Source organism: Bison bison, unplaced genomic scaffold (genome assembly GCF_000754665.1).
Source record: "Bison bison bison isolate TAMUID 2011002044 unplaced genomic scaffold, Bison_UMD1.0 scf7180017845361, whole genome shotgun sequence".
NCBI classification, from domain to species: Eukaryota; Metazoa; Chordata; class Mammalia; order Artiodactyla; family Bovidae; genus Bison; species Bison bison.
The window spans coordinates 3,999-15,161 of record NW_011475934.1 but is presented as its reverse complement, the minus strand read 5'-3'; the positions used below and the strand labels follow the sequence as shown (position 1 = coordinate 15,161).

The 11,163-nt window shown below is 44.2% G+C and overlaps 1 protein-coding gene across 1 annotated transcript in view; it reads left to right on the top strand.

Moving 5' to 3' along the window:
- The first annotated feature begins 1,375 nt into the window (after positions 1 to 1,375).
- Positions 1,376 to 11,163, top strand: part of LOC104984254 (zinc finger protein 160-like) — a 12,403-nt gene continuing 2,615 nt past the window's right edge. Inside the window, exons 1-4 of the mRNA XM_010833921.1 lie at positions 1,376 to 1,561; positions 3,215 to 3,302; positions 4,299 to 4,425; positions 10,166 to 11,160. Coding sequence (XP_010832223.1) covers positions 3,288 to 3,302; positions 4,299 to 4,425; positions 10,166 to 11,160 — 1,137 coding nt within the window. The 5' untranslated portion in view covers positions 1,376 to 1,561; positions 3,215 to 3,287. The remainder of the gene's footprint in view (positions 1,562 to 3,214; positions 3,303 to 4,298; positions 4,426 to 10,165; positions 11,161 to 11,163) is intronic.

Genomic DNA, 11,163 nt, shown 5'->3' with positions numbered 1-11,163 from the left:
AGAAGCAGCACTATATAAACCAGCTGTGTGTATACTTTTGTATGAACCAAAAAAGGGTTTGGAAACTCCAATCTAAAGTCAGCTGGTCAGAAGCAGAGGTGACAACCTGGACTTTTACTGGCATCTGAAGTGTATTGTAGGGGGAGTGGAGTGGGGACAGGGGAGTGGCAGATTTGTGGAATGTGTGGGATCTGATGCTATATCGGATAAATGCTGAGGTTGAGTTGAATTGTAGGACACCCAGCTGGTGTCACATGCAATTGCTTGTGGAAAAAACACCCACATATGCTGATCAGAAGTGTCAGAAAGTGGACTGTTCTCTGTCACTGTGGTAGTCGTTCAAGGGTAAAGGAGACAGAGGGAAGAAACACACAGGTAGGAGGAACTGGACTTTTCCCTCCACAGGAAAAAGGACACAAACAGGCTATCAGCATAAAATTCAGGTTAACTGAAGTCAGAATGACTTGCCTACTTATCAATATGTGAAAAATTCTTTGATCGGTCCTGTCGCAATGAGTCTCTGGAACAGAGCACAATGCCAAGTTGGCCTCCTGCGAGAACAGGGAATAGAAGCCAAAATACTATTCTGTAGAATGTCAGTGTAAAATAGCTACTTCTACGCATGCAGAGCTTGTATTTCACATTCTAGTTTGTATGGAACAACTGCAGACTGCTTAAATCCAACCGCAGGAAATGTTTCTGGATCTAACCACCACCACATACAGATCCTTCTTCGAGATCCCAGACCGCTGAATTGCTTCAGTCTCACAGGACTGGGTGCAACCTACTGACTGGCACAAACAAGCTTTTGACTTAAGCCATTTTCATTGTAAGAGGAAAACATCTTCAGTTCAGTTCAGTGGCTTAGTCATGTCCGACTCTTTGCGACCCCATGGACTGCAGCACGCCAGGCCTCCCTGTCCATTACCAACTCCCGGAGTTTACTCAAACTCATGTTCATCGAGTCGGTGATGCCATCCAACCATCTCATCCTCTGTCGTCCCCTTCTCCTCCCGCCTTCTGTTTTTCCCAGCATCAGGGTCTTTTCCAATGAGTCAGGTCTTCACATTAGGTGGTCTAAGTATTGGAGTTGCAGCTTCAGCCTCAGTCCTTCCAATGAATATTCAGGAGTGATTTCCTTTAGATGGAGAGATAGTAACTTAATCTCTTAGCAGGGAGCAACGATGCATCAAGAGATAAAAAAGATTCTCAAGCGTTTCTAACCCAGAGAGCTACGCCTTCGCAGCGACGCGGAGGTACGCGCAGGCCCCGCCCCTTCCCCGCCTTCTTGCCCGCCCCGGGCGGACCAGGGTCCCACGCCCCGCCCCTCTCCGGCCGCGCTCCGCCCTGGCTCCGCCTCCGCCGCCGTGCCTCCGAGTCCGCGCGTGCGCAGCTGGCAGCGGACCTGGAAGCGAAGATCGCGGAGAAAAGGTCATATTGCGGCGCGTTGTTTCTTGTTTTTCGTGTAAATTTGCGCTTCATAGCCGCGCGCCCAACCCTTCCTCAGGGTGTGGGAGTCACTAGGGACCTGAAAATCACCGCACCTACCCCTCCGTGTCCCGTAAGTCCAGATGTCGCCGTCACAGGGGGCGTTTCCCTCTGCGTTTCAAATCTCTCTCAGGCTAGTTCGGTGCCTTGGCTTTTTTTTTTTTTTTTTCCCCCTTTGGTTTTCTTCTTTGCTCTATGTTCCTGCTTAAAATCCTTTACTGATCGCCGCCCCCGCTGACCCGCGTAAAGCCCTCTCCCCCGACATGGATTCGCTCTCCCCTCCTCCTTCCCTTCCTCGTCCCCCATAACCTCGCCCTGGAGGCCGCGCGCGTCCTCTCCCCGGTCCTGGGGTTCTGGGGAGCCCTCGCGGCTCCTGAGACCCCCTCCTTCCCAGCCCCTCTGTCCTCGCGTCCGGCCGGTCCTTCTGCCGCACAGGCCTCTTCATAGTGACGTTTCCACCTCCGCGTGTGGGGGTAGATGACATGGTCACTCCCGTGACACCCAGCTTTCTCGCTGGAAAATGCTGTCTTCCGCTAGGCGAGCATCTTATTCGGTCGACATCCCTGTAAATATGTGGGCGAGAGGGATCAGGAGAAGCCGAGACAGAGTGGTTCACAAAGTAGGAAAACTAAGGTGGAAATAAGAATGAGTGAGGACAGATGGCCTCGTAGAGGACAGGTGAGGGCCTGTTTCAATGAGTACTTGGTAAGGATGTCACTGATTTTTTTTAGCAGTTGAAACCTAGTTTAACTGCTGGGTTTAGTCTAGTCTAATATTCCGTTGTCTTCCATTTTATGCAATCTGTTAAAATAGTGAGGTACTAAGTGGATGTTCCCCTCAGGTCTTTCTTCTGTGTTCTCTGCCGGTGATGCAGAATGGGCTGATTGACCTCAAACCTTCCAACAGAGCCCCTCTATTCATGATGAGCACATTCTCACAGAGCTTATTTCCAAGCTAAACCCTTCAGTATTTTCCCAGAAGGGTCAGCTTCTTGGTCTCCATTCCTGGACACCCAGAGTCCTTGGATTTGCAGCTTCTGTGCGTCCCTCTTACAGTGCCGGTGCCCAGAGGTCTCTATGCCTTTCAGCTCTGTTTGTTCATGCCTTCATGGAGGAGAGGAGGAAAAATGGAGAAAATGGAGGGGAGCCTGTCGGGGTCTGCAGGAGAGTTGTGGGAGCAAGTGTGGGCCTCTGGATGAGCCCAGTGAATTGTGTGTGTGTGTGTGTGTGTGTGTGTGTGTGTGTGTCCCAGGCATAGTTGTGGGATCATGGGGTGTACGGAACTGTTGGCAAAGGATGTTGCTGTTCTGGCTGGAGCATCTGCAAGTGGGTTTATGGATGGTGTGGGCTGTGTGAAATGGTGTGGGTACCATAGCATCTTAGCTCAGGTTTCCTGGGACACACAGATGCTGAGGCTGAGATGTGCATGCATGGGTTGAACTGAATAACGTGATCTCACCTGTGGAAGAATAAAGGCAGTGGATTTGGCAGAGGGAAATGTATTCCTGTGATGTTGTTAAAACAGGTTCTGGGCTGAGCCCATGGGAGCGCTGTGTGCAGGAAGATGGGTGCCTTAGTCCTGGCGGGTGCCTACACGCACCTCTTGTGACAGTGGGCAGCGCAGGACTGTCTCTTCCATATGGTGAGGTCTTCCCTGTGTGTGTGGTTGTGGCACAGGAAAGGGGATGTTGATTCTAAGCCTTAAACAGCCTGTTTTCAACTTTCAGGATTGACCTCTAAAGATTCACCTCTGAGGAAGAAATCCAGAGGAGGCAGAAGAGAAAAGAAAAGAGGTCAAGAATGGCTCTTTCTCAGGTGAAGTCACATTTTCAGTTAATTGTTTTGTCGGTCCTTCCAAAATGCCCTGCTTCAGAATTACCAGTCTTCTCTGATGGTTAAGTATGTTCTTGCTCAATAAAAGTTTTTTTTTTTTTTTCAATTTTTATTTCAAGAATTTTTCAACCCTGGTGGCTCAGACAGTAAAGCATCTGTCTACAATGTGGGAGACCTGGGTTCGAGCCCTGGGTCGGGAACATCCCCTGGAGAAGGAAATGGCAATCCACTCCAGTACTCTTGCCTGGAAAATCCCATGGACAGAGGAGCCTGGTAGGCTACAGTCTATGGGGTCGCAAAGAGTCAGACAGGACTGAGCGACTTCACTTTCACAATGGTGGTTTAGTCGCTAAGTCATGTTTGACTCTTGCACTCTTGCGACCCCATTGACTAGCCTGCCAGGCCTATGTGTACACACATTATGCATTTGCACATGTTCACCTTGTACTCGTTTCAACTTTCTCCGGGAACCCTCTGTGTTAATACATGTAGTAACTGTCAATACACTTAAAGCATTAAGAGTAACACTTAGCACATAGGAAGTGTTGAAACGCTTTTCGTCATTTCTCTTGTTATCCTCATCTCAGTGTTAAGATCCTGATCTTTTTGTAAAGCTACTGTGGACTTTTTCGTCTCTCAGGACACCACTCACTAGCTCATTTGCATATTGAATCCCACTCAGTGTGTACAACAGAATATCTGACTCTCCTGTGTAGCCAACCTGTGTTTCATTTTTGCTTGTATATTTCATGTATCATCCACAGAAATCAGTCATCCACACTGATTTGGAGGATATCATATTCTCTTACAGAAGCAAAGAAATTAAAATTCGAGGCACATAACTTGCTCAAAATGCCTGTACTGGAATCTGTCAAAACCCATTCTCCAACCCAATTGATCCTCTCTCTTCTTCTCATTTTGTGTGAAGATAAGAACTCTCCTCGTAGTCCCTCAGTGAGATATATTTTTTCATTTCAGGGACATTTGACCTTTAAGGATGTGGCCATCGAATTCTCTCAGGAGGAGTGGGAATACCTGCACCCTGCTCAGAGGGCCCTGTATAGGGATGTGATGCTGGAGACCTACAGGAACCTGCTCTCTGTGGGTGAGGATCACTTTCCTCTAGAAGTTGGGATCTGCCCTGGGGTATCTCTGCATTTTCCCTCTGTGCCTCTTGGGAGCCCCTGTTTTGCTTGACTGAGCTCAAAGCCTTGTTGACTCAGACATGCAAAGCTTCGTGATTGGCATCAGGAGTTTAACTGTTTCTTCAGAAATATGCACATTTCATGATACACTAGGAGTTGTTCCAGAGCTTAAGTATTTAAAAAGTCTAATGGCAAACTTGTAAAATACCGAATTTCCTGTTTTCTCTCCCTCTGCTTTTGATTCAGTAGTTCTAGGAAGAGAGCTCGAGACCTGCATATTAGGCTGTTCCCTCTGTATTCAGAAGGAGGCAGTAGATGAATGTGTGAAGTATTTTCCCAGACCTCCCCCTTGTAATGTCCTCACTCCTCATGAGGAGCTGGGAGTTCTTTTCTTTTCTTCTAAATTATTTATTTATTTTTGGCTGCACTGGGTCTTCACTGCTTTGCTCGGGCTTTCTCTAGTTGTCGCGAGCAGGGGCTACTCTTCCTTGTGCTGTGCAGGTTTCTCATTGAAATGGCTTCTCTCTTTCTCTGTTTTTTCCCCTCTTAAGGGGAAGTTTATTTCCCAGTCAGAAAAGAAGAATCAGGGACAGGACCCTGTGCATTCTAGGCCCAGGCCTGACCGACGAAGGGTGGGGTAAGGTGGGGTGTGGGCAGAGAGGACGGCTCCAGCTGTGCAAGCTTGGTCCCACGGTTGTCCTGGGTGGTCCAGGGAGGGCCTGCTGGGGATGGTGGCACCAAGCCTGGGGGCAGAGGCGGCAGGCCAGCGGGCCCAAAGGACAGCACATATGGAGGCAATAAATACTGACAGGCCAGGGCACATGACTCCAGGCCGGCAGGCCAGGAGGGACAGGTAAGGCTCGGCCACTGGCTTTGTCTGCCGAGAGCTCTCTTGGGGGCCGTGGGCTCTAGGCACTGCCCACTGGGACAGAGAAGCCAGAGGCGTGAGGACACCCAGCCTCTCAGATGGGAAGGAGGCTGCTTTGAGTCTTGGCAGTTTGGCTTTCCCAAGCCCCAGAGCCATCCCCGCGGGCCTGGGCAGACTGGGGACCAGCACATGCCCAGAAAGAAATGGCTTCTGTTACTGCAAAGCACAAGCTCTAGGGCACGTGGGCTTCAGTGCTGGTGGCTCATGGGCTCTAGATCTCGGGTTCGATAGTTGTGGCGCAAGGGCGCAGTTGCTCCAAGGAATGTAGGATCTTCCTGGACCAGGGATTGAACCTGTGTCCCCTGCATTGGCAGGCAGATTCTTATCCACTGCACCACCCAGGGAAGGCTGTTCTTTTCTTTTTGTTAAGTATGAATTTCTTTTTCTGAACGTTATCTCCATCTTAGAGCAAGGGAAAGAACTCTAGATTCTAGAGAATGAAGTGAAAATAGAAAAAAAAAAGTAAACAAATGAGAATGTATCAAAGGTGCCAACACAGGTCGGAGCTCAGAAGGGCAGTGAGGAAGCTGCACCATTAATAGTGTTTGGGAAACTCTCCCTAAGTGGGAGATGTCTATGGGAAAACAGAACTTTATTTCTTGTGAATTTTCAGAGAAAATTTTTCTCCTCCCTGACTTGTTCTGTCCTGCAATATGTAAAGTTTATCTTTTCACGCTCAGTGGTGCTACAACAGCTCCCACACAGACCAAGGCAAAGTGTTTATCACCATCTACACTCCGTCTTCTGGCTCCTGAGAATTCTTTGCTTCCTTGACTTTGAGGAGAATGGGATAGTCTTTTTCCGTTGGTCTCCCTTTCTTGATTCCATCAGATGCATTTCCAGGCGGGTTCTTTTACCACTAGTGCCACCTGAGAAGCCCAGAATTGCTCATAGTATTCTCTTATAATCCTTTTGATTTCTGTAGAATCAGTTGTGATCAGTTGTAATGTTCCCTCTTTCATTTCCAACTTTAGCTATTTGAGTCTTCTGATTTTTTTCTTTATCTTGCTGAGTGTAAATTTTGTCTTTATTTTCAAAGAACCAACTTTGAGTTTTGTGGTTGTAGTTTTTTTATTCTCTAATTCCTTTAATCTTTTTCTTCCTTCCTTCTCTAGCTTTGGCTCTATTTTGTTCTTCTGAGATCTTTTTTTCCCAATCTTTTCTTCCTTTCTCTCTCTCTCTCTTTTTTTTTAAATTCTTATTCATGGTCAACCAGGATTTCTTTTGTGCACTCCTTTGTATTTTCTTTTTTCCCAGATTTATTGACATGTAATCCACATATGTGTTATGTGGACACAGACCATAGCATGAGTTCTGATAGCTCAGCTGGTAAAGAATCCACCTGCAATGCAGGAGACCCCAGTTCGATTCCTGGGTTGGAAAGATCTGCCGGAGAAGGGATAGGCTATCCACTCCAGTATTTTTGGGCTTCCCTTGTGGCTCAGCTGCTAAACAATGTGCCTGTAATGCAGGAGACCTGGGTTTGATCCCTGGGTTGGGAAGATCCCCTGGAGAAGGAAAAAGCTACCCACTCCAGTATTCTGGCCTGGAGATTCCATGGACTATAGTTCATGGTTTTGCAAAGAGTCGGACATGACTGAGTAACTTTCACTTCACTTCAATCCACATAACATGGTATAAATGTAAACTGTACAGTGTTGATATATATATATTACTAAAATAATTACCAGAACACACTTAACACATCCATCAAGTCACATAATTACAATTTGTGTTTGTGTGTGTGTGTGTGGTGAGAACATTTAATGTCTACTGTCTAATCAAGTTTGATTATATAAGACAGTTTTGTTAACAGTAGTCACCATGCTGTATATTAGATCTCCTGAACATATTCACCTTATAACTGAAACTGCCAATATAACTGAAACTGTAATAATATTCCCCTGTATGTAATAGTATTCCCCTGTATGTATAATATTCCATTGTATGTAATCATATTCCATTGTATATAATGATATTCCCCTGCCCCTGCAATCACTCTTCTACTCTCTTTTTCTAATCATTTGGCTTTTGTTTTTAAGATTCCATATATATGTGATATAAGTGAGGTCATAACTTTATTTGTATTTCTCTCCTGACTTACTTCACTTAGCATAATGCCCTGAAGGTCTGTACTGGTACAGATAGCAGGATTTACTTTTTTTTTTTTTTGGCTGAATAATGTTCTATTGTATGTGTAACATTTTAAAATTTCTTTACACACTGTTGGACACTTAGCTTTTTTTCATGTCTTCGCTATTGTAAATAATGCTGCAACAACAGAGCAGTGCAAATATCTCTCTAAGAGAGTGGTTTCATTTCCTTTCAGTGTATTCCCAGAAGTGAGATTGCTATATCTTATGCTTGTCCTTCTTTTTTTTTTTTTTTTTTAAATATTTTGAGGAATTCTACATACTCTTTTTCTATGGTGGCTGCACCAATTTACATTTCCATCAGTATTGCAATGAGTTGCCTTTTCTCCATATCTTCACCTCCACTTTCTATCTCTTGACTTTTTTATGATGGCCATTCTACTAGGTGTGAGGTGGTATGTCACTGTAGTTTTGCTTTGCATTTCCTCCTAAGGGCAGCTCTGGGTTTTGGGAGGGTTTGAGTTCAGTCTCAGAGCCTGCCAGTTCTTTTCTTCCAAGGTCAGTATTCTAGTCACCCTTGTGCAATTCTATGGAAGCCCAGGTGGCACAGTGATAAAAAAAAATCCGCCTGCCAATGCAGGAGAGATGTGGGTTCGATCCCTGGGTTGGGAAGATTCCCTGGAAAAGGAAAATGGTAACCCACTTCAGTTTTTTTCTGGGAAGTCCCATGGACAGAGGAGACTGGCGGGCTATAGTCCATGGCGGTCGCAAAGAGTTGGACGTGACTGAGCACATATGTATGCATGTTCATCCACTGAACAACTTTCTCCCGACAGAAGCTAAATCAGTATGTACAGGGCTGATGACTCAAAAGCCAATTCCAGGAGGGATAGCCAAGTCTGACTGTTAGAGTTCTTATTATCTCCCATGAATTATTTCTTTCTCAGCTCCTGGTATTCATTGTAGTATTTTATAATGTGGGCTGCCTGAATAACCAGTTGTGCTCAAGAACATGTTTTCTGATTCTGTAGGTACAGGTTCAGATTGTCTTTCTCTCGCTTGCTATGTACATTGGTGTCAGGTACATCAATCCTGTGAGTCTGCTGTCCTTATTTTTAAAATAGTGGTTGTAGGGTGCTTGGGCTTCAGAAGTTGTAGCTTCTGGACTCTTGAGCTAGGGTTCAGTATTTGTTGTGCACGGGCGTAGTTGCTCCATGGCATGTAGGATCTTCCCAGAGATCAAACTGGTGTCCCTTGAATTGCAGGTGGATTCTTAACCACTGGACTGCCAGGGAAGCTCCTGTGTATGTTTCATTTTCCAATATATTCGTTAATAAATTCTCAAAGCATATGCGATGTATCACATATGATTTGGGGCCAGTGACCAGGATTACTAAAGGGCAGTGCATAAACAGGGAATTTCTCTATTAGTTGACTGTGATGTAGCTGCAGTCATGAAATCATAATTGTGACTTCTGACTTCCTTTTCCAGTTTTTTTTAATAATGTTATGTATTTTCCTGATGTGATAGTTCATAAGTCAGTGATTTCTATATAACTCCCAGCTCTCATATTGTGTGCTCCTTCTAGAATATAAGTTCTTTCTTTATTCTTAAGGGGGAATGTCTAGAGCTCTACAGAGTAAAAATTTTCTGTAATATGGTGACTTATTATCTGTGCTGACTTTATCATGGTTTACTGGAATAATTTTCAATTTATATTGTGATTTATAGATGATCTTTCAGCATGCATTATGCAATATATCTGACACACAGCATCTCTTAATGTTGTAAAATGCTTTCTCTCAGTGGGTACATGTGGATATATAATGTGTATTAAGGTAAATATTTTGTTTTCTTATAAATTGTTTTATTTTCTCAGTTCTACAATGGTTTTGCAATTCTAAACTATAAGTTATTTAGATTATTTATTAGATAAGCTTGTTTCAGATTATTTAGCATTACAATCAAAGAAGGCAACAGCAACCCACTCCAGTCCTCTTGCCTGGAAAATCCCATGGACGGAGGATGGACAGAGGAGCCTGGTAGGCTGCAGTCCATGGGGTCGCTAAGAGTCGGGCACGACTGAGCAACTTCACTTTCACTTTTCACTTTCATGCATTGGAGAAGGAAATGGCAGCCCACTCCAGTATTCTTGCCTGGAGAATCCCAGGGACAGAGGACCCTAGTGGGCCGCCGTCTATGGGGTCGCACAGAGTCAGACACGACTGAGGTGACTTAGCAGCAGCAGCAGCATTACAATACATTGACTGTTCTTTAGTACCTATATTTGTATAGTAATTATGCATAAAATATGTATAATAGTTTTTTCTCCTCAGTTATGAGACAGCAGTATGTTTACTGCCAAAAGGTATGTGATCTTTGAGGTCACGGTGGAAAATACCCTTTCTTTGAGAGCTAACGTAAGTTTGCACAATGTGAGTGATTTTGTCATTGAGTGACTAGGCTACCCTAAAATTAACTTGAATTACATGTGATTATTCTTTCTTTAATAAAAGATCCCATTTCTTTAGTTGTGTCTACCTTGAAGGTCATGGTTGGGAAGTTTAATAACTGTCCAGGATTGGTAATGCCTTTTGTGTAATATCACCTTTTCAACATGAAACATTTATTTACCATCTGTAATTAATAGGATACCTGTGGTTCTTTATATCTTGTAGCTGTCTGTCATATACACGTGATCAAGAAATTGAAACCAAAAGCAAACAGTGATACAGGAGTATTCCAGAGAGTGATGTTGGGAAGATACAAAAGTCAGGAAGTCAGAGATTTTTACTTCACAGAAATCCAGGAAAACATGCATGTCTTTGAGTGTCAGTGGACAGATGATGAAGGAAATGACAAAGGAATGCCTGTAAACAATAATGAAAATCTCACTGATGGAAAAAATCAACATGGTAGAAGGGATCCAGGAAACAAACCTATTGAAAATAAGCTTGCATTAAGCTTTCAGGATGAATGGTGTATATTTAAAAGAGAAGAGAAAATTGATGAATTTAATGAAGCTGCCAAGACTAGCAACAGTAGCACCTCATTTTTACCATTGCAGACAATTTCTCCTATTGTCCAAACCAACATTTCTAATCCGTATGGGAATGATTTTATTCACCCTTCAGTACTGACACAAGACCAGAAAGCATACAAGGAAAAACCTTATAAATGTAATGAGTGTGACAAAACCTTTCCTTACAGCTCAAACCTCAGCAGACATCAGTTAATCCATACGGGAGAGAAACCTTATAATTGTGATGTATGTGGTAAGGTGTTTAGTCGAAATTCACACCTCGCGTGTCATCAGAGAATTCATACAGGAGAGAAACCTTACAAATGTAAAGAGTGTGGCAAAACCTTTAATCAGTGCTCAAACCTCACTAGACATCAGTTGACCCATACAAGAAAGAAAGCCTATGAATGTGATGTCTGTGGCAAGGTCTTCAGTCGAAAATCAGTCCTTGTAAGTCATCAGACAGTGCACTTTGGAGAGAAATCTTACAAATGTAATGAATGTGGCAAAGCCTTTAGGAAGCGCTCAAGCCTTACTCAGCATAAGAGAATCCATACAGGAGAGAAACCTTACAGATGTAATGAGTGTGGGAAGGCCTTTAGGAAGCATTCAAATCTTACTCAACATAAGGTAGTCCATACTGGAGAGAAACCT